The sequence below is a fragment of the Vitis vinifera genome, chromosome 18, assembly GCF_030704535.1.
Source record: "Vitis vinifera cultivar Pinot Noir 40024 chromosome 18, ASM3070453v1".
In the NCBI taxonomy this organism is placed as follows: Eukaryota; Viridiplantae; Streptophyta; class Magnoliopsida; order Vitales; family Vitaceae; genus Vitis; species Vitis vinifera.
Window position 1 is genome coordinate 22443321 of NC_081822.1, and position 24137 is coordinate 22467457.

Here is a 24137-nt window from a genome sequence, read left to right on the forward strand (position 1 = left end):
CTGAGCAATTGAAATTCCTATCAAGCCATTGAACTGACCACACTAAAAACAAAGCACTTGGCCACAATTCTGCCACTACGGAAGTAAACATGTGCATAAAACAAGAACCATACAACCAAAGATCATTTTTAGCAGCCAAATTTCATGAGCTTTAAAATACCAGGGAGAACCATTGGATCCACAAACTTTTAAGAGGTTAAAGATCTTGATTAAGTGTTTTACCAGAAAGATCATGATGAAGCATTTTCAAATAAGATTAGGAAGGTCAAAAACCATCCATAATCCATGACTAGAAAAGTTACTCTGGTATGCCAACTTCAAATTTCTTAGATTTCAACAAATTCTTACAAGCCAGTTTAAACTCCCTTCAAATCTAGTCTGTTGTGATTACTACCAATATATATATATATATATATATAGAAGGAAAAAAAAAACTGGCAACAGAACTGATTTAAAACTTTGTCAACAATAACTTGAGTCATGAAAAGATCCAAAAGAATACAGGCCATATTGGTGAATGGCTTCTGGTTTTCCACTCTTTATCATTCACTAAGAAATTCTGACAAAAAATAGACTTTGGACAGAAAATAACATACATAGGATCTAACCCTTAAAGGGACCCCCTTTCTCCCTCACCCCTCACCCCCCCCCCCCCCCCCCCCCCCCCCCCCCTTTTTTTTTTTTTTCACTTCAATTAATTTTGAGGGGGAAAAACGTTTGAAAGAACTGAGTCCTTTTGGCAAAACCTAGATAGACATACAACTTGATCATCATTGTTAGATCCAAAAGGGGAAAAAAAAGAGGACAGGGAAATATTGTGAAGATAGACAAACCTTGCATGGAAACCAATTGGAACAGGACACCAGCCCATAACTCGAATATCTTTAGGAAGGACTCTATTGAGTACCCTCATATAATCAATTTCTCCTTCTAATAAAAGAAAAAATTAGAACAAAAATAAGCATGTGTGTTCAAGATGATCATATACTAAATCACTTGAAATTCCATCTGCAGAGATGCAAATGATTCAAATAAAGGCTAATTTTAATAATTTACACATTTTTACGTATCAAACTATTTCAAACAAGTCAGGAAACCTACTATTTTCTATCTTAATTACATGGCTAGTTCCCTGTTACTTGTGTTGTTTTAATGCATCCCTCTCTCCCCCCTTTCAGCACAAAGCTCAAGCTTCTTGCATTCAAATGATTCATGCCTTCAGACAAAAAGATATGTTTTCAAGAAAAGGTTAGATACAGGAGCTAGGGTGGAGGCCAACAATTTTTTGCTCTTGTTTTATCGAGTCCTGTAGGGACCAGAGGGAAAGAAGTTTTGGTAGAAGGAGTTTTTTCATAGGGAAATCCCATCAAATTTCTTTCTTTTTGTATGAACAACAGTTTTAAATAGGATTCTAACTATTTATAATTGGGTGAAAAATGTTGCGTGTGAGGAGAAAAAGGAGACAGTGAATTGTCTTTCAGTAAATACTAGATGGGTCTCCTTTCCAACCTGGTAGTAAGTAAATGGGCAATGCTGATGGTGCTGGTTTAACTTTTCCATGGTTGAAAAGGAAGGTTTGTGAAACTGAGTGATTGGTACAGTATGAAAGGCAGGGCCCTTATGTATGATGCTAACTATTTGGAGGGAATAAACTAACATTTTAGAGTGGGCTTTCTCTACCTAAATTAAAATGAGTTTCATCATATTCTCTATTTCATTATGTTTAAGGGATGGATGATAATGAATGGGGATCTTCACTGACCTTTGTTGACCAGTTTTGGCTTTCTTTCAACACTATGATCGTGGGGCCAGTTTGGTATTACTGCATCTTTTAAGAAAATCACCTTTATCTGTGGTAGATCAATCAGTTAGTACCAAAAGCAACTGACTGTTTGCTAAACTATGGTCTTAAAAATGTTGTAAGTTTCAAAAATAATATTTGAGTGTATAGTAAATTGGATTATTTTTATTTTATTTTTATAAGTAAAGAGAAGTATATTAAAATGAAAGAAGACACACCAAACTAGTGCCCTCTAGGTATACAGGGAGTATACAAAAGCAGCCCACCGACTCTAAACCAAGGAAGCGGGAAGAAACCCCTACCTTTAACTAGAGCCTAGCCACTCAAAAAAGCTAACAAGAGACCGAGGGCTCAAAACTATAAACACCCTAACCCATGACCATAGATTACAAACAAAAGAATGTTTTAGCCTTTGGAGTGACAACACCTTATTCCCAAAAGCCAACAAATTTCTTTCCTTCCAAACTGACCAAAATATACATAAGGGGGCCATTTGCCACGCCTTTTTACGGATTTTCCCCACAAACGCTCAATGCCACCCATGGAGAGTTTCCTTAACTGTACTAGAGAGACCCCACGCCACACCAAAGAGAGAAAAAAGAAGATTCCACAATGCCCTCGTCTTAACACAATGAAGTAAAAGGTGATCCACCGTTTCTGCTTCAGAAAGACAAAGAAAACACCTATTTACCAAAGAATAACCCCTTCTCTAGAGTTGGTCCAAAGTTAAGATTTTGCCCCAGGAAGCTTCCCAAGTGAAGAAAGCTACCTTAGGAGGCACATACGCTCTCCAAATACCAACATAAGGGAACAGAGCAGAACCTCCAGGCTTCAGAGTAGAATATAGTGACTTGACTGAGAAATCACCACTTCTAGATGCTGTCCAAACCATCTTATCCTCGATCTCCCTTTGCACCCTAAAGGCTTGGATTTTTAGCATAAACTGTTCCACCATCTCAATTTCCCAATCATTAAGCGCCCTTAAGAAAAGAAGGGTCCAACCATCCCCTACACCACCTGGGTTCCACACTTCCGATACCCTGGTATCTTTAGCCCGGGAAATGGCAAAAAGAGAAGGGAAGGACTCGTAGAGAGGCTCATCTCCACACCACTTATTCTTCCAGAATCTCACTCTCCTACCATTACCCACGCGGAAGGCTAAACTGCTATACATACCCAACCACTCCTTTCTAATAGCTTTCCAAAGCCTTACACCATGCCTCCCACTTTCGGCTCGAGTACACCAACCCCCCTCCTCTACACCATATTTGTGACTGATCACTTGTTTCCACAAAGCCTCACTTTCAATGGCAAAACACCAATTCCACTTACCCAAGAGAGCTTTATTCATCAACGCTAAGTTTCTCACCCCCAAACTACCTTTCTTTCTTTTCAGACAAACCAAATTTCACTTAACAAGATGAGGCCTCTATTCAAGAGCACCTCCCCCCCACAGGAGTCCCTCTGAATCTTCTCCAACCTCAGCCTTACTTTTCTGGGCAAAAGGAAAAGAGACATGAAGTAAACCGACAAACTGGAAATAGTGCTCTGAATTAGGGTGAGTCTTCCCCCTTTGGAAATACACTGTCTCTTCCACATAGCCAACCTTTTCCTAAACCTCTCTTCAACACTATCCCATACCACCTCTGATTTGAAAGGTGCCCCCAAAGGTAATCCCAAATAACTGGAAGGCAGACCACCCACCTTACAACCCAACTCCAAAGCCAAATCCTCTATATCATTCACCCTCCCCACCAGAATAAGCTCACTCTTCTCCAAGTTAACTTTCAACCCTGAGCAAACCTCAAACCACATGAGAAGTCGGCTTAGATATGTCAACTGATCCTGAGACTCCTCACAAAACACCAAGGTGCCATCCGCAAAAAGCAAATGAGATATCAGAATCCCTTCTCTTCCCCTACCTCTAACCCTCCATCCAGATAAAAAGCCCCCACTAATGGCCCTTCTCATTAAGCAACTAAACACCTCCATAACTATCACGAACAGATAAGGGATAGAGGGTCTCCTTGTCTCAAACCCCTTGAGCTTTGGAAGAATCCGGAAGGAGAACCATTTATAAGAACAGAGTATCTTACAGTTGAAATACACCACTCTATCCACTTAATCCATCTCTCCCCAAAGCCCATTTGCTTTAGCATAGCTAACAAGAACTTCAGCCGACGTGATCATAGGCCTTCTCTATATCCAACTTGCACATCACACCCCCTTGATTGCTTTTCAATCTGGAATCCACAACCTCATTTGCAATCAAAACTGCATCAAGAATTTGTCTACCCTCCACAAAGGCATTTTGGGGTTCCGAAATCACTTTTCCTATTACCTTCTTGATTCTATTTGCCAACACCTTGGCCGACAACTTGTAAAGGCTTCCCACAAGGCTAATCGGTTTGAAATCTTTCAAATCTTCTGCACCTCCCTTCTTAAGGACTAAAACCAAGAAGGTTGCATTTAGAGATTTTACAAATCTGCCCCTTTCATGGAATTCTCTAAAAAAGCCCATAATTTCAACCTTCACCACATCCCACCCAAAAAGCCAAAACGCCATTGTAAAGCCATCCGGCCCCGAGGCTTTGTCTTTGCCTAGATCCGTAAGAGCTGCAAACACCTCTTCCTCCAAGAAAGGATTCTCCAACCCCTCAGCCTCACTGTTATCTAACCTCATAAAAGAGATCCCGTCGACACTAGGGTGCCACCCCTCTTCTTCTTGGTACAGCTCTTGAAACGCCCCCACCACACTGTTTCTTAAGTTATTTTCCTCTGAATGCCAACAGCCATTAACTTTCAACTTGGACAGCCAGTTTCTTCTATTATGAGCATTCACCATCCTATGAAAAAATCTGGTATTATTGTCCCCCTCCCTCAGCCACAACTCCCTAGACTTTTACCTCCAAAAAATCTCTTCCTTCATCACCCAAGACTTGTAGGACTCCTTTGCTCCATTTCTTGCTTCACATTCTTCCATATTTAAAGCTGCATATTTCTCCTTTTCATCCCAATACTCAACCTGCTTAAGAGCTTCACCCTTTTTAGCCTCAACTAGCCCAAACTCTTCTTTATTCCAAATCTTCAAAATATTTTTAAGGGTCCTCAATTTAGCATCTAAAATGTAGTTGGATGACCCTGTAAATTTTAAACTCCCCCACCACGTCTTCATCTTGTCTTTGAAACCCTCCTCCTCCAACCACATATTCTCAAATCTGAAAAGGGAAGGTCCCCTCTTTAGCCCTCCTCCTTCTAGGAAGACCGGGAAGTGATCCGAAACAGGTCTGGGGAGAATACCCTGCACAACCCCATTGAACAGATTATCCCAGTTATCCGTCACTAAGAACCTATCTAGCCTAGACTAGACCTGGTTATTCAATCCTCCTCTCCAAGTAAACGGGCCTCCCATCAAAGGATAATCCATGAGCTCCAAATCCTCTAACACTTCTGAGAATCTCCTCATTGAAGCTATAAGCCCACCTCTCCTACTGCGCTCCTCTGGAAACCTTACCAAATTGAAATCCCCTCCCACACACCAAGGGTCACTCCATAACCCTTTAACTGACCTAAGTTCCTCCCAAAACTCCTCTCTATCTCTACTGCAAACCAGCCCATACACTCCAATGAACACCCACACAACACCATCCACACAACTTTTGAACCGGCACAAAATTGAGAAAACCCCTTCTTCCCATCCCACCAGCTCCACCAGCCTATTGTCTCAGAACACCAAAATACCCCCAGTTGCACCCCTAGAGTTGACTGCTCTCCATTCTATATTTCTTTCCACCCCTAAACTTCGAACAAGCCCCGTAGTCATTTCTTTAATTTTAGTTTCCTGTAAACAAACTACGTCCGCTCTCTGGGCTTTAATTACTGACTTGATAATCCTCCTTTTATCCCTATCATTTGCCCCTCTAACATTCCACGATAGAATTCTTATCTTCATTTACACCCTGATCCTGAAGCCCCTTCGAAAATACCCACGCTAGAACCTATTTTTGCCTTTTTGTAGCTAACAGTCCACTCCAAATTCTTGAGTTCCCTACTGGATTTTGAAGATTTCAAACTCGTCTTCCTAATCACCCCTTCCTTACCCTTTTGCTCAATTCACCCCTTCATTCTCCTTAAGAAATATAAGATTTCCTCTTCGAAGCCTTCCGTCGGCATCCCCAAGCATCGACTGAACCTCGCAAGGCTACTTGAACTCCACCCTTCCTCACTTCCCCCTTCTTCTATGTGGGAGGCACTCCTTTTCTCAAAAAGACTCGTAAAGTCCTCCCCAACTGGTACAAGAGCTAACCCATTCCCTCTCTCAACGTCACCCGAGTCCCAAGAATGTCCACTCCAGTCTCCGAAAGCCGACGCGGCTCTGTTCCTTCTCACACTAGGCTTAAAACAACCCAACTACCCTTCCGCTCCATAATCCAACCCCTCCGAAACCCCTACAGCCTCAGCGTGGCCCCAAAAAGAAGAAGAAGAAGAAGATCCTCGATGCCCCAAATCAAAAGGAGAAATAGGACCGGCGTAATACCTGGAAGCCTCCTCCATTAGAGCCTCGTCGGTGACCCTCCATCGACGCGGCGTCAACTCCATGGTAGCTTCAACTTGGACAGCCAAGAGCTCCGCTTCCATCCTCCCTAAAACCTCCGCGGGAACAAACGAAGCCCTAGCCGAGGAGAGACGCTCCACAAAACCCGTGCCAGAAGTGGGCTTAGGAGCCCCCCCTAGCCCGTCTTTTTAATACTAATGGGCAATGGGCCTTTGGCCCAAAACACTTCCTCACTTAAGCCCAAGCTTTCATTTCCTTTTAAAGCCTTCCCCTATTCTTTTCTAGGCCCAGACCCACAATTAGAAGGGCCCAAATCAACTACAACAGGCCTCCTTCCCTCTGCCGCCACTGCAACTGCTGCCTCACTTTGCCTTCTGCCACACACAACCTGCTCCCCTGTCCCCCGAGCCTATAAATCCCTTTGAACATTTTGAAACTCTCGCACGCTACCACTGGCGAGTGAATCCCCCCCTCCCTCATCCTTGACCTCCCGCCTCTCCTCTTTGAACTAGGCTGAACTTGCTACTACCTCCTAAAACCATGGAGGATTTTCCCACCAGAGACTCACCATCCAACAAAAATTCCCGGCTGCCACTTACAACGTTCTCGGTCTAACCTTCCTAGGGGCTCTCACCAAAATACGAGCCCACTACATCTCGGAGAAGAAGGTGGTTTCCTCATCCACAACTATGAATCCCCCGCACCTCTCTCCTATACTCTTGAACACTTCTCTACTCCAAAGGTGAAGTGGTAGTCCGACTACTTTCACCCACACTTCCTTTGGGTGGCTCCCATTTCTGCAACACCCCACTTCAGGTCCCCACTTTGCAAGAAAAACTCTCTCATCTGAAGTCATCTACTACCCCTTAAGAGCACCCAGTCCGCTTCCACTTTATCTTCAAATTTGAACATCACTAGGGCTCCACTCAAACTAGAGATTTTTAAACCTCCCTTGAGAGACCACCTTTCATACGCCCACTCCTTCAATAAGGACAAAGACGGAACGACCTCAACACTATCACCAAAGCATCCTACCAGGCAGCGACTAAGCTGCTCTTCCCTACTGATCAGGACTCGCTCCCCAACATGCACCCACAAAGCTTCCCCTAATTCCCCTGTCTCCATTCTCACGGCTTTTGGATAAACTCCTTTCCCTTTCTCTTTTCCTTTGACTCTATAATCATCCTTTACAGAGGTGGAGGTACCCAGATCAACTTTTCTCATGGCTTGATTAGTAATTCCAAGGGCTCTTAGCTTCTGAGCCAGCATAAACCACCCTCCTACTAAGCCCGTACCTTCTGGGAATACTAGACAAAACCTCTTTGCCTCCAAGTCCCTCACTGAGCATAGCAGATACCTACCAGCATCATTTGAACGACACTCCAGCCTATACTTTCTTCCTCCTTCTTCCCAAACTTTAAGGCGTCTCGAGCTTTACTCTCCTCTGCACCAGTCTTCCACCCCTTCCAACAGAGAACTGAAGCTCTTTTCACCAAATTTTATCCAAGAAGAGAAGCCTTTGCTCCTTTCTAGAATAACCCCCCTCAGTTTGCCTTGAATCTCTTCAATGGAGATTTCAAACGTCTTTGATTCCACCGCAAACCAACTCTTACCCCCCTTCGAAACTCCTCTCCCCTCCGAGAAAGCAGCCAATATTGGATTATTAACTTGCTGTGGACATGTATAACAACCAAACTAGAGGTGTTAAAAGTTTCAACAGTTTCCTTCATTTCAATACAAAAATAAACTTTTAATTAAAGAATTCATGCTATTATTTAAAAACCAATTTTTAGTATAACATTTTCATTTTTATTTTTGACAAGGAATATTATAATATTTTCATCTTTACTTTTAAAAAGGAATACTCTCTCTCTCTCTCTCTCTCTTTTTTTTTTTTTTTTTTAATGGAATTCAAGCATATTCATAACAATGTGTTTTTTTCTTTTACATTTTACAATAAGTAGTAAAAATTACAGATCCCAAAATACTATAGCATAGAGTAGAAAAGGATCAAAAAAGAAATGTATGAGAAGAAAACGTTAAAGGAAATTCTTTGAAGACAAAATAGATAATTTAAAATAAAATACCCAAATTCTTGGAAAATCACCTTTGAAAAGTTACCTTTTCAATGTACTCAAAACTGTTTTTAAAGTATGTTGTATTATTTATGAATCACTTTTTCTTTTCTTTATCACACAGGTCAGTGGCTTAAAATATTATTAAAAAGGTGATTTTGAGGGGTCTAAAATCAATCCCACGTGGTCTTGGCCTTGTAGAATTTGCATGTACTCAGATTATGCCTCCTTTTTATTGACACTTAACAGTGGATTTTTCAATTATAAATAAAATATGCTTTGTTACTATTGCCCTGTACTTGGTCATACGGTTATCTCAAGATTCTTAATCCATGAAGTTGATCAGCTGACAATGAAGAAGGGAAATCAAATCCTCATTGTGACCTGTACTTCTACTAATATGAGGACCATTTCATCAGTTACCATTCCCTTGTAAATAGCATTTTTTTCCTACATGATCTTATTTTACATCTATAAGCTTAATTAGTCTAAAATTACTATGAATCTCAGTTGAGATTAAGGTTGTATTGACTTCAGCATATTTTTATAAACATAACAAGCTAAATTTAGATAGTGCAGAGATTTTGGAAAACTGGAAGGAATTTCCTGGGGAATGGTATTAAGGAGGAGTTTACACATCAGTTGGTTGGGAACCAATTTATAGCCCTAAGGAGGTTGGGAAAACTGGTTATCTGGTTAGGTACAGGCATGACCAAAGCCTTGGTAGGAAAGTTGTTAGGAGGGTTGAGAGGACTACATTGTTGTTTAATGAAATTAAAGATATGAAAGTTTAAGGAAGTAGAAAACACAAGGAAGTAATGGGTGGTCAGAAGCTTCTAATCATAGATCATCTCATAAGGAGGGCCTGGACTATAACAAAGTGTTGTTTGTGCAAGTCAAGTGAGGAATAAGCTAATCACAATCTCATCCATGGTGTGTGTATGTACGTTATGATCTTTACCACTTTCTTTGTCCACAGTGTGCCGTGTTGCCCCTTTCTATGAAGGATGAATTTTCTAGTTGACATGGGAAGTTTGTTGGAAAAATTAGAAAGAGGGTATAAAGGATGGATCCTCTATGTTTGCTCTGGTTTATCTAGGAAGAGTGGGACATAGAGATTGAAGGACTAGAGCACTTGCGGTGTTGAAAGATTCTTTTCTCAAATAGCTTTGTTTGTGTAAATTTGTCTTTGTTGGATTTTGTAGATAATCTGAGCAGGAATTGAGGTTTGGGTATTGCTTTGTATTTTTTGTTTTTGTTTTTGTTTTTGTTTTTTTTTTTTTTTTTTAGTTTTATTGCTCCTTGGGTACTTCTTGTGTATTAGGGTTACAGTCCTTATTTAGGAACCACCTATTTATAATATTTACAATTTGCAATCAAAGAAAAGAACTTATACCTCTCCCCCAAAAAACTAAGTGGGTTCCTCAGAAGAACTAATCGATTATAAGCTTTTTAATCATTACTTTAGATGAAAAATTGAATTAAGATGATGACATTGTAGTGTCTAAAAATAAAAACTGACAAACAACATGAATAGAAAAGCTCAATAGTATATATTAAAATTTTCAAAAAGAACAATTCAACAAACCATATTGTTCTTCTGGAACAACTTCCTTAGAATTTTCTTCCCTTGCACCAATTTCCTTAAGGTTTGATCGTAAAAATAGAGCAATCACCTACACCAAACATTCCTTGTGCTTTCAATGATTTGACAAGATGCTTCACAAATAGCCACTATAGGCATATGGTGTTGTGTAATTACAATAAAATTAATCATATACAAGAACCATGAGATTTTTGTTAGACTTACTTGCATCAATGGAAAAGAGGAAAAAATCCACTAGTAGTGGTAAGCAACAACATAAACCCTTGATATTGTCTTTGTATTCTCTAAACTTCTAACAAAATGAGTGAAAATATCTAATCAAAAGAGAAAAGAAAGAGAGAGGGAAGAAAAAAAGAACTCTACCAAAAGATCAACTTTTAGAGCTGACCCTAAACCTTCATATTAGGCTTGTTGGGTCCCATATGGACCTTCCGCTAGGCTTATTAGTCCTAGATCCTATGCCATCTAAAAGGGCTACTTTGCCCTTTAGGTATAAAAGTTTAGTAAAATAAGAATGGAAGACAACTCACTAAAAACAGAAAAAACATGAAAACAAATGGAGGATATCACTAGATAACTTCAACCATTAAAATAATAAGTGATGCCAATGAGGAACAACATTGGAAATATCCTTTGAAGAATTACAAAAGAAGGGAAAGTTTTGGTTCTAATGTCGAAGTCTTAATTTGGGATACTAATGACAATTTAAATTCATGTTGGGACCTACCATTTCGTTGGTTTGTTAAGTTTCTATTTTAGTTAATGGTTAACTTTTTATCAAGTTCTATTTCTTTTAGTCTTCTTATTATATTAGAAAAAGTTTCTTTTCATTTCTAAACAAAATTCATTCCCTATATCTATCTTTATTCTTGCAAGAAAAGATAAGGAATTAAGAATTTCTTCCTATTGTGGAAGGGTTATAAGAGTCCATGTATACCTATGTAATCTTTCAAATTCAAAAATAAAATTTTAGTAAAAATTTCAGCATCTTTCATGCTTCCTTTGAGGGTGTGATTGCCTTTTTCCTAAGTGTGATTGCTTAGGAAACCCTAGGTGTGATTGTCTAGGAACCTATATGTGATTGCCAAGGATTACTTTTCTTTTTTCTGGCCATCTTTTATTTTCTTCACCTTATTCTATAACACAAGAAAATCATATAGTGCTGGAAATGTTAAGATCCTGCATTAGATGCCATCTTCAAATAGGTTTAAGAAGATGATTTCAAACAATACAAGTTTATGCCACCAAACTAGAACTTAGTTTTGTTCAAAATTATAGCTTCTTCAAAACTCAAACCTTTTTGCAAATAATTTCAATGAGGATGCCTATTATCATAAATAATAAATTTCAATAATGTATATAATTTTGATATTCATTTCTTTTCCTTGCAAAGTTCCACTAAGAACATAATGAAGAACCACATCACACCATATACATTGTTTTTACAAAGAAAGTCAGATGATCAATGAGTCTTGAGAAAATTACATTTGCATTTAATTTACATTTAGGTTGCATAATACATAGGATTTCAAAAGAATAATTTATATTATTGGTTTTGCATGCATTTTTGAAAAAAGTGCATAGCCTATGGTGATGGCAAATAGATTGAAGAAGGCGGTGGGGTTAATCATTTCTAAGTCTCAGAAAACCTTTATGAGGGGAGATAAATCTTGGATGTGGTTTTAATTGCTAATGAAGCAAGTGACTCAAGGATAAACAATGGTTTGAATGGTTTGTTATGCAAGCTGGACATAGAAAAGTCTTATGATCATGTTAAGTGGAATTATTTGCAAGAAATTCTGGACAAATTAGGGTTGGTAAAAAATGGATCAATTGGATCAAATAGGGCATCTCTATAGCTAATTTTTAGTGTTAGAAAATGAAACTTTGGTTGGCTTCTTTCAAAGCTTTTGGGGATTAAGGCAAGGGGACCCTCTTTCCCCATATTCATTTGTTTAGCTATGAAGGCACTCAATTCTTTGCTGAAAAAGACAAAGGAAGAGGAGGTTATATTTTAGGATTTAAGGTAAGTGGAGGGGGAGGAGGTAAAGGAATGAAGGTGTCTAATTTGTTATTTTTTTATGACACTCTTATCTTTGGTGACGTTGGTTAACAGCAAATACTTAATCTAAGTTGGATCTTTATATGGTTTGAAGCTATCTCTGGTCTGAAGATCAATTTGGAGAAAAGTGAGTTAATTCCAATGAGTAATATTTTGAATGTGGAGGGATTGGTGGTCAAGATAGGGTGTAGGAAGGGGGAACTCCTTGATGTGTATTTGGGTCTACCTTTAGGAGCTTACCATAAATTGAGGGCTAGTTGGCATATATTGAAAGAGAGAATTCACAAAAGGTTGGTTATGTGGAAAAGACAATATCTTTCTGAGGGAGCGAAGCTTAATCTCATCAAGAGCACTTTGTCAAGCTAGCCAATCTACCATATATTTTTTGTTTGTCTTGCCCAAGAATGTGAGTTTAAGGATTGAGAAGATTGAAAGGGACCTTTTCTAAGGTGGGGACTCATTAGAGAAAAAACGTCACTTGGTGAGATGAGAAATCACTTGTAAGAAGAAGTGTAATGGAGGCTTTGGCATTATAAAACTAACAACCCTCAACTAGATGCTACTAGGCAAGTGGCTTTAGAGGATTGCCTTAGAGAATGAGTCCCTTTAGAAATGGGTTGTTGTTGAGAAGTAAGGGAAGGGGAAAGAGGGTTGGTGTTCACGTGATAGTAGGGGTTGTTTTAGCATAGGGTTGTGGAGGGCCATCATGAGAGGCTAGGGGGATTTTAATAGAAAAACCTCATTTAAGGCGAGCAATAGCAAAAGGCTAAAGTTCTAGAAGAATAAATGGTGTGGTAATTTTGCTCTCAAAGAATCGTTCCCCTCTTTGTATTCCATTATCTTTGACAAAGGATGCTTGGGTGGTAGAAGTTTGGGATCAGCACTGGCAAGGGAGGGCATTGGAACCCTCGCTTTTCCAAGAATATCAATTATTGAGAGATGTAATGGGTTAAGGTCTTTCTCTCTAGGATTCAAGGGAAGATTTTGAGTAAGGATGAAGAAGACATAATAGAATGGATGAACACTAGGAAGAGTAAATTTTTAGTTAAATCCTTTTACACTTTTATGAGGTAGGAAAGAGCGGAAGTAGTCCCTATGAGGATATTTGGAATTTGATGTTTAGACTAAATTAGGTTATTTTGCATGTAAAGTGTCTTTGGGGTAGGTTTTGACTCTAGATTGGTTGCAAATAAGAGGATGATCTTTGGTAAAATGATGTTTCTTTTGTATGAAAGACAGAGAATCAATAGATCACATCCTTCTACATTGTATCAAAGCTTTGGAACTTGGTGTTTCCTTGTTTTGGTTGCATGGATTATGGCAAGGTTGGCAAGACATAGGGTGGCCTGGTACTTCTATAGGCAAAAAATGGAAGAAGGTCTAGAAGGTTGTTTGGATGTGCATTTTTTGGACACTATGGAAGGAAAGGAACTAAAGATCATTTGAAAATATAAAAATATCTTATCAAGAACTAAAACTCTCATTACTTTGTAACCTTTTGTCGTGAGTTAGGTTATACATAGATGAGGGTTCCCTAACCACATTAGATTTTATATATTGTTAGGGTTTTCATGAGGGGGCTTTTGTTTTTGTTGCCCTTACCTTTGCAGTTTTTCCTTTTGGCATCCTTTGTATATGACTTGTGTGCTTAGGTGTGCTTTTTTCTAGGCATTGTTAAAATGTTTATTTTATTTACCTATCAAAAAAATAATGTTTATGCACATAAATATTGATTTTGGAAAGGTGGTTCACTTTAACAATGCCATTAGAAAAAATTATTGAAAGATTGCTTTTTGGTGGGAAAAGGGGGCTGCTTGATTGAGCCTTAGACTGATCAACTAGGGAAGTGCTTTTATGGAGAAAAAAAAAACTCATGATCTATGGAGACCGAATGATCAGGGCTCAAAACCTTAGAAAAAATAATTTTAAATGGTGGATCAATCAGCCACTTTATCGATTGAGCCGCGTGTTTTTTTGAGAAAAAAAAAAATTGTCTTTAGAGGGTCTAAAAATTGGTTCTTTAAAGTTACATGTTTTAACTATGGAGTGGTTAGCAAAGAAAGCTTAAAAGGCATTCAAGGTTTGAATTGTTTTAGTTGATTGGTTAATTTGTGTAAGAAATTCATGAGTGAGAAATTTGTAACTTGTAATGAGAGTATTATGGAGTTGCAAGTATCTCTAATTTTGTCCTAGAATTGCTTAAGGGGGAAATTGTTAAGGAATATTTTACTAGTGTTGATAATTCCAGTCCAGAGTTCTATTTAGATGGTTAGATAGCCTTCTACATTTGACTTCCATGCTACATTTGGTGTCTAAATATTTAGTGTGATTGTTATTAGAATTACCATATTTGAGTGGATTAATTAATTAGGGTCAGTAACATTAAGATTTTGGGAGTATTATGATTCACCTTCCCTCTTGGCAATTCCATCGTATTAATAACTGGTTTTTCAAGAAGCATTACTAGAATAGACATCATGAACACCTGAAGCAATATCCCAAGTATGAGATTTTTCTTAACCAAAGAGAAGCAAAAAGATTATAGTGACAATCTTCAAAACTTTAGAAAGGGACGGTTCTTCAGCCAGCAAGGGGTTACCTCCCCTAGATGGCTGCCTTATCTTTGGCAACAGTGCTTCCTAAATAAAGGGAAGTGCTTAATCACAACTCAATACGACCTACTGTCGAGGAACACAACACCCCATCAAAACTGGAAAGCATCAACTCATGCACAAAAGCTCGAGTGTTATCATCCTCTGAAAGTTCCAAGTTCCAGTTGGGCCTTGTCATATTCATACCAATTGCATTTTATACATGCATTTCTTACTCTCATATTAGGCATATAAATGATTAACACCTCAAGGTCATATCATGCAGATTTTTAGGCATCATATCCTTTTGTCTGATACCACTTGGCCTGAAAAAACACATTCCATGTTCATGGAGTTTTGATGTGGTTGCATTCACTTATCTGAACTCTGTCCACTAGGCATTTTAACACCCATTGAAATTGAATGTTCAATTTCAACTTCCAAAAAAATTGAAAACAAAGTTCATGATGTGATTTTGGTCATCACACAAATCAACAAACTGAAATCATAAAAACAAAATTGATGTCATATCTTGAAATCTAGAAATTAATCTTATGTTTAGTTAGTCTTAAAAAATATAAAAAAGAAAAGAGGCATTTACAGTGCTGCTGCAATAATTTTTATATACAAGAGTGTTCAACCAACTCTAGCATTTTGCATAACAAAGTGGATCAAATTTATATAAACTTATGAGTTTTGTCAAACAAGTAGGCTAGCCACAATGTTCATCAACACAATAAATTTAACTAGAGGTTAAGCTTTGAAAAATATTAAAACTATCAAGTGTGAATAACCAGATGACAAATACTCTATTAACAAAGATAAATCTGAAAATTCTGTGCAATCTTGAACCTAGAAATAGCAGCAATGAAAAGGAGAAGGGCGACTTTGTAACCAACATACTTGCCCAACAGAGGATACTCCCTTGTCTGTTCTACCACATCTTGAATACTGTAATTCCTTCTTGTCCCCAACTGCAAGCCATGTCTTCTCAAGAGCCTTGAAAATTTCAGACTGCAAGAACATCAAAATTATACAAAGAAAACCATAAGTGTCATGCTAAATGATTTTTTAAATGCAAATTAGATTTTCTCATTTGTTAACCCAGGTCAAACCTCAATTAGCATTCCTCGTATGTTAACCCATGTTAGACCTCAATTCAATTATGATCACTTGAACAATTTTTTTATTTATTTTTATTTTTATTAGAAATAAAAAAATGTATTAAATATGGATAAAGAAATATAAAAGGACTGGAATCGTCCCTAAAATACAATAAACTGATAAAAAAAAAGTATGTTTGAAACCTCCAAAATACTAACTACACCTACACATCAGTATACTACCACATGGGAATATACAAAAAACAACTCAAAGAGAGGAATGCTCCTCTCCTAGGTACACTAAACCTTTCAATTTACACATTGAATATCACTCGATCTAAACCGTATTGAGAGGAATGTCCTTAAAAGTTTTTTTTTTCGATAAGTAGACACAAATATTAGCAAAAGGCAAAACGCCGCATAGCATACAGGGAGTATATGAGGTGACGAAGGCCTCACAACAAAAAAACAAAAGGAACAAAAAACCCACCGACCCTTAACTGGAGGCTATCCACTCCAAGAAACCTATAAGGGAGCGAGGCTCCGCACCATTATACAATTTTGCCCACCCCCACACATTACAAACAAAAGAATTCTTAACTTTCTGTATAGCTAACTCCCCCCCCCCCCCCCCCCCCCCCCCCCCGAATGCTAATCTATTCCTCTCCTTCCAAACCGTCCAAAAAATAAATAACGGTATGGATCTCCAAATTTTCTCCCTCTTTTTACCCACAAAAGAACCCTTCCAGCTGAGAACCACCTCCTTTATAGTTTCTGTAAAGACCCACTGGGCTCCAAACAAACTAAGAACAATCCCCCACAACACACTAGCCACTGTACAATGAATAAGAAGATGATTAACATTTTCCTCATCACTACCACATAAATAACAACGATTAGGAAACTGTCATCCTCTCTTTTGAAGCCTATCAAGGGTAAGAACCCTCCCCCAAGTAGCTTCCCACGCAAAGAACGCTAGCTTGGAAGGAACGTTCTCCACCCAAATGCCCTTTTTGGGAAACAAAGGGACACTATGGCTGATCATCAACCCATACGCTTCCTTAACGCCAAACTTCCCATTTTTTCCTCCCTTCCATAAGGCCAAGTCCTCCTCCAAGGTAATTCTTTGACTCCTTAAGATTTGAAGCAATTCGTCTACCATGTTCAGTTCCCAATCATTGAAGCCTCTAATAAACCTTAGGTTCCAACCTCCTTAGCCAGAATTCTGGTCCCATATATAATGGCATGCTAGCCAAAGTACTCTTTATGAGTGTGATTCTACCACCCTTGGAGATGTATTGCCGTTTCCAAAGGGCTAATTTCCACCTCATCCTTTCTTCCATCCCATCCCACACACAAGCGGCTTTATTGGACATACCCAAGGGCAGCCCCAGGTAAGTTGATGGCAGCTGACCTACCTTGCATCCCAACTCCACAGCCATCTCAAGGATCTCATCCACCTCCCCTACTGGAATAATTTCGCTTTTAGCCAGATTAATCCTCAGCCCTGAGACGACTTCAAACCAACATAAAATCCAGCTCAAATAGGTCATGTCATCTTTCTTAGCCTCACAGAAAACTATTGCATCGTCCGCAAAGAGGAGGTGGGAAATACTGTTGCCTGCCCCCTGCCCCTCCGGATTCTGCACCCGGAGATGTAGCCCCCTTCCACAGCCTTTCGAATAAGGGCACTCAGCACCTCCATTCCCATGATAAACAGATATGGGGATAGAGGGTCGCCTTGCCGAAGCCCCTTAGAGCTAGAAAAGAACCCAGCTGGCTCCCCATTTACTAACACTGAGAATTTAGCAGTCGAGATGCAGCTCCATATCCACTCCCTCCACTTAGCCCCAAATCCCATTTTTTGCATAACCCTCATCAAAAACTGTCAATTAACGCTATCATACGCCCTTTCAATATCTAATTTGCAGATTAGGCCTTTTTTTTTTTTTTTTTTCCATGAGTCAATCACCTCATTTGCAATTAGAGATGCATCCAAAATCTGCCTACCCATGACAAAGGCATTCTGATCTGAAGAGACCACTCTACCAATCATGTTTTTAATCCTATTGGCCAGCACCTTGGCCAAAAGTTTATACAGCCCGCCTAAGAGACTAATAGGCCTGAAGTCCCCTAGCTCCTCCGCCCCTCCTTTTTTTGGGATAAGAACCAGGAACGTGGTATTGAGGCTCTTGAGAAAAACATTTTGCTCATGGAACTCCTTGAACATCTCCAAAACCTCCTCCTTCACAAACTCCCAGTAATATTGCCAGAAGGACACCGTGAAGCCATCCGGACCTGGAGCCTTGTCCCCATTCATGTCCATTAGGGCCAAATGGACCTCCTCTTCCATGAAGGGAAGCTCCAAGGTGTCCGCTTCTTGTTGACTAATCTGATTCAAATTTAACCCCCCTATATCTGCCTTCCACTCCAAGTCTTCCGTTAGTAACCGTTGAAAAGCGTCTACTATTCCGGTCCTTACTTCTTGCTCCTCTGACAGCCAAACCCCACTGATTTTTATTCTTTCCATGGTATGCCTCATTCGGTGCGCATTTGCCATTCGATGAAAATACCCCGTATTTCTATCCCCTTCTCTTAGCTAGAGCTCCCTTGAGAGTTGTCTCCAGTGTATCTCCTCCATCTTAACCCACTTAGCATATCCTTCTTTTGCTTCTTTTTTGCTGGAGAATTCCTCCTCTGTCAGTCTCCTCTCGCTTTCCACTTGGTCCCAGTAATCCACTTGTTGTAAAGCAGCCAATTTATTACTGTCCAAGTTCCCAAACACCTCCCTATTCCATAATTTTAAGTTCTGTTTAATTGCCTTCAATTTTGTAGCCAGCTTATAGCTAGCCCTTCCACTAACCGACATCCCTTGCCACCAACTCCGCATGAGGTCTTTAAACCCTTCCACTTTCAGCCACATGTTCTCGAACCTGAAAGGTGAAGGACCTCTTCTTTTGCCACCCCCCTCGATTAGAATTGGAAAATGATCCGATATAGGCCGAGATAATCTCTTCTGGGTCACATTGCTGAACTGATCAAGCCAGCTGGGAGAAACCATAAATCTGTCCAACCTGGCCCAGGCTTGATTATGTAGCCCCCCACTCCAAGTAAAAGAACCACCTTGTAGGGGAAGGTCAATAAGCTCAAGGTCATCCATAACCTGAGCAAACCTCCTCATAGCTGAGGTAACCCTCCCTTGCCTGCTTCTTTCCCCTTGAGATAGAATAACATTAAAGTCTCCCTCTACACACTAGGGTTCTCCCCAAAGACCTCTGATTGCTCCAAATTCATCCCAAAGACACTCCTTATCCTCTTTGGTGAAAGGGCTATAAACACCCGTAAACACCCAGACTACCCCATTTTCCACAGTTCAGAATTTACAAGAAATTGAAAATTGGCCCTCCTCCCACTCCAACATTTCCAAGGACCTTTTGTCCCAACAAATCAGCACACCTCCAGCTAGAATGTCCTTAAAAGTTGTGGAACAAGAGGCTCAAAAGGAGGAGTAGAAATGAATGAGATCCTAATCTTTGAAATCCTTGCCTTGTTCTAAAAAATCCTAGCATTTTTTTTTTTCTGCTAAACAACCAAATCACGCAAGACAAGTGGTTTGCCAAAGAACTATGCCTAAAATGGAGATCCTCAAGGCCCTAAATAAAATGATCATGTCACAAATATTCCTAGGGGGAAACCCAATACAAGTTAGTTACTCTGAATGGATATCATAACCCTAAAGTCAAGTGGCAATGTAAAAAAAGATGATCCACCCTTTCTCCACTCTCCGTAGACAAAAAGCAAACGTCAAGACTATGGGCTTTGTAGGGTCTTCTCAACTATAGCATGTCATTAGTGTTACCTTATGAAACTTTAGATTTCCATAAAAATTTAGTTAGATAGAAAGGAACAAGAACCCGATGGATTGGACAAGGCTAAAAAGAAAGAATTTACTATAAATAATCCTGAAAAAGATAATGAATAAGCTTTTGCATATGGGCCGGATGGATGTAAATACACACAGGTGAGAGAGGACTTGAGTAATCTTCTGTTTTCCTCGAAGTTCTTGGAAGACCCAAACAAGCAACCTACTGGTCATAACCCTAATCCAAGCAAAAAGGCCCTAAAGTGAACTGCTAATTTTCCATGTGGATACATCACACAAACTGAATGGTATCCAGCCTTAACTGTGTAAAAAAATTGGGCAGGCCTCCTCATGATGGTTATCAAGTCCAATCATAATAAATTTATGAGCAAACTCCTAGAGATCCAGAATTTAATGTCCAAATGCCCAACCTATCACAGAGGGGGCTGTGTTAAATTGATGGTCAAGTAAAATCTTTAATTGAACTGATTGCATCAATGAATAAGAAAGAACAAGAAGGATGGGCTATTCTCCTTGGGTAGAAAAAATACTAAAAACTATGGAAAGATGAAGAATCAAACATCTATGATGTGTGTGTGTGTGTGTGAGAAAGAGAAACAACAGTGGATTGCATTAATGAATAAGAAAGAATAACAATGATGGATATCCAACTAGGATATACCAAATACTAAAAACAATGCAAAGATGAAGAATCAAACCTCAACAGTTGGATCCATGTGTGCTTCCGAAGCAAAACCATAAAACCTGTAAGATAGCACAAATAGTAGCAAAGGGTTGTCATTATCATCTTGGAAATTATAAAATCAGTGTGGATTTGCCCAACATGAAGCAATGGAACTAGGAGCTAGACAACAGAAAAGAAGCACAAAAAAATGAACTTGATTTTCAGAAACATAATTTTCCTGTTACGTCACAACATACAAGGAAATCTCAAAGATGCATGCGCATAAAGTTACTATAACCATCCTCTTTTCCTCAGCTTGGATTAAAAGCCAAAATGAAAATTCTAATAAGAATGGGAATTGCATCAATTTAAGGTATGCTTACTCAAAATAGTGAGTAAATTTTTTTATATAAAATTAAAGGTCTTTTTTCAATTTATCATCATCATCATCATATAAAGATTATCATATTCCTTTTCCAATTATATTTTTTTTTATAAATATTTTCAGTCATTATTATTAATAGTATCATAAAGTATAAACTGTTAAAATAAAAAATGAACTGTATCTTCATCTCTATTTTTTTACATTTAGGTGCATAAGCCGTATGATTGTCATTTTCTACAACATATCATTCACCCACTGTTTGTTTGCATGTTAAGAATGTTGGTGATTCCTTCATTAGTTTCTGTACACATTAGCAACTCCTCTTTGGTTCCATATTATTTTGTTACAATATGAATTAGCACCTTTTTATTTTGTTTCAAGTTCTGTCATATATTGTTTACTGCATCCTTCTTCTTTCTGAAAAGTTTTCCAATTCTTAGACAATAGAAATTCTCTTGGAAATCAGAACTCTGGATCATGGTTGGACAAGTAGTGAGAAAATCCAGGCCCAACTTTGCTATTGGAAGACAGGGAAGATGTACTTCAATCACTGTCAGAGCCTGGGTCACCAAAGAGAAGCATATGAGTATCCTCCTGCAAGGTGTTAATCTAAGTAACCAAACTTCTGGTCTCCACAAAATACCAAGACAAATGCCTTCAATCCTCAAGGCAGCACTTTTTTGTCCACTAAAATTTCCCTAGCTACTTGGTGATTCGTTATCTTTGTAATAAATAAGTTTACTCCATCAGAGATGAGGATGGGATATAAATTTGTCTTTGGACTACTAACATTATTTGATTTTGTTCCAAGGCTGCAGGTCATAGGCATGGAATAAGATGAACTAGACATTCAGGTAGAAATAGGAATGGCAACGGGGCAGGTTTGGGACGGGTCATTCCCATCCCATTCCTGCACCCGATTATACAGTTATTTCCCATCCCCGGCACAAACCCATGCCGGGGCAGGTTGATTGGATCCCATCCCCGTTAACAAAAGAATTAATAACCCCATCCCCGCCCTGTCCCGAATGTCCATTGAGCCCTAACCCTAACTGGTGATGAGCAAATCTCATACCCAAATGCACTTTCCTTTCACTGATTATGATAATATACCAAATATGAAAAAATAATATCAAAGTTGAAATTAACACCACAACAATCAATAATTTTAACTAGCTGGAGGGGCCCTTTTGTGGGAAAGAAAAGGAAAAAGATATGGAAGTCCATACTGTTGTGTATTTTTTGGACGGTTTGGAAGAAGAGGAATAGACTAGCTTTTAGGGGGGGAGTGTTAGATATTCAAAAACTTAAGAATTCTTTTGTTTGTAGCTTGTGGAGCTGAGCTAGATTGTATATTGGAGAGGAGCGATTATCCCTTATAGGGTTCTTGGAATGGTTAGCGTCCAACTAAGGGGTGGTGAGACTTTTTTGGTCTATTTTTTGCTTTTAGAGGGGGTAGTTGCTTTGTATACCCCTTGTATACTTTGTAAATTTCCGTCTCTTTCTTAATGCATTTTGCTTTACTTATCAAAAAAAAAAAACAATCAATAATTTTAAGCTCATAGTTAGCTTAAATGATTCAAAATTAATGCAAAACACAAAAAAAAAAAAAAAACCATCTGAACCATTTACAAGAGAACAAAATGAAAACTGAACCAAACGAGAAAATGGGTCAATATCAGCCATGGATGTGAATCCCTCTTCAAGCCAATCTTTGAACCTAGACTTCATAAAATCCACTACTTCAAAGGCTTTCACGTTCCATTTGTGTTGTGCTCTCGGACAAAGACTTCAAGGTGATGCTCTAGATGATTGTGTTGCCCATATTTAGGGCAAGGAGATCAAAGTCTGTGATTAGTTTGATGTCGCGAAAGAGGAGTTTTGGGCTCTAAGGCTAAACCAAGAACAAGATGGAATTGATTTCAGAGTGTTTTAGTTGGTGTGAGGGAGGAAGAAAAAGTAGTATTGATCCTGGAGATAGGGTTTCAAGCAATGCATCAAAGGAAGAAGAAGAAGAAGCGGCTGTCGGAATTAGGGCAAATGGGAAGAATGAAAGACCACTGTATCAGAGGAAGAAGAAGAAGGAGTGGCCGTCAGAATTAGGGCAAATGGGAAAGAATGAAGTATATATATGGGGAGTTTTTTGACATTTTAGTAGTAGTTGAAGGGTAATTTTGTAAATGTATATTCGGGGCGGGGCGGGGCAGGTTGGAACAAAATCCATACCCGTCCCAAACCCGATTCAGGTTTTTAAAATATTCTCATACCCGACCTATACCCGTCTATTATATTTTACACCCGTCCCAATAGGGGCGGGGCAGGGTGGGTTACCCAATTAGCCCAGAAAATTGCCATCCCTAGGTAGAGAGAGAGAGAGAGAGAGATTGTGCAAATGTAACCAATGAGTATGATGCACCAAATTTTACGACATGGTTGAGCAATGAATTCCAACAAAGCCAAACCTTTGTGCAAATGCAAGCAATGAGTATGATCAACCAAACTCTAAGGCATGGTCAATGAATGCAATTCAAATAAAGGCAAACCTTTACCTAGCCTACAAGTTTCAAACTCTTTCTCATCATTCTGTGCAGTTCAAGGTTTCATCAAAACCAGATTTCTTTACTCGGATGTGGTGGAGAAGATTTTGACTAACCAACTTATAAGGAGGAGTTGGTTTTTGATTAATCAGTGTTATCTGAGCTTGTGTTATAAGAATTTAGCTAACCACATCCTAATCCATTGTGGTAAGCTCACATCATGTGAACATTATGCGTACTGTATACATCATGTGTACTTTGGCACGTCTCCTCTTAGTCACTTCTAATATTTTTCTTATTTACCTATCAAAAAGAAAAGGTAAGTTCACATTTCTAGCCGCTTTTATTCTTTCTTTTTTGTTGTCTCTTGGGTGGTGCCTTTCAGTCCATAAAGGAAGTTTTGCTTTGTTGGCATGAAAATTTTGTGGGGTTGAGGCATAATAAAGTGTGAAAAATCATCCCTTTGTGCTTGTCTTAATGTATTTGGAAAGAGCAAACTTGCAGAACTTTCGAGGACTGGGTGAGTCCTGATCAAGTTTAGAGTCTTTTCTCAGATCACTTTTTTAAGTGGGGTAGGGATTCCTTCACTGTTTCTAACAAGTTCTTTTTAGATTTCACTGATTGTAGAAAGAAAGGCTAGTCTGTGGGGCTTTCTTTTGCTTTTCTCTGCACCTTTGGCACCCTTTGTATACTTCCTGGATATTATATTAAGAACAGAAAAGAATAAACGTATTAAGAAGAGTCAAGAGTCATAAAGTACCTTGGACCAAAATACATGACTTTTAGAGCCACATATCTCTTGGAAATGTGATTCATTGTCCTCATGTTAGTGCCTGTACACAAGAGGGATGATATAAATAAACCACAAGGGCTAG

At 38.9% G+C, this 24137-nt stretch overlaps 1 protein-coding gene across 3 annotated transcripts in view; it reads right to left on the reverse strand.

The window, feature by feature from the left end:
• LOC100244254 (uncharacterized) overlaps positions 1-24137 on the reverse strand; it is a 41326-nt gene that overhangs the window by 7012 nt on the left and 10177 nt on the right. For all 3 annotated transcript variants that reach the window (XM_010647510.3, XM_010647509.3, XM_019217861.2), the window contains exons 4-8: positions 24023-24095; positions 20375-20420; positions 15594-15704; positions 10020-10107; positions 834-930 (exon numbers count right to left, since the gene is read on the reverse strand). In XM_010647510.3, the coding sequence (XP_010645812.1) occupies positions 834-930; positions 10020-10107; positions 15594-15704; positions 20375-20420; positions 24023-24095 (415 nt within the window). The remainder of the gene's footprint in view (positions 1-833; positions 931-10019; positions 10108-15593; positions 15705-20374; positions 20421-24022; positions 24096-24137) is intronic.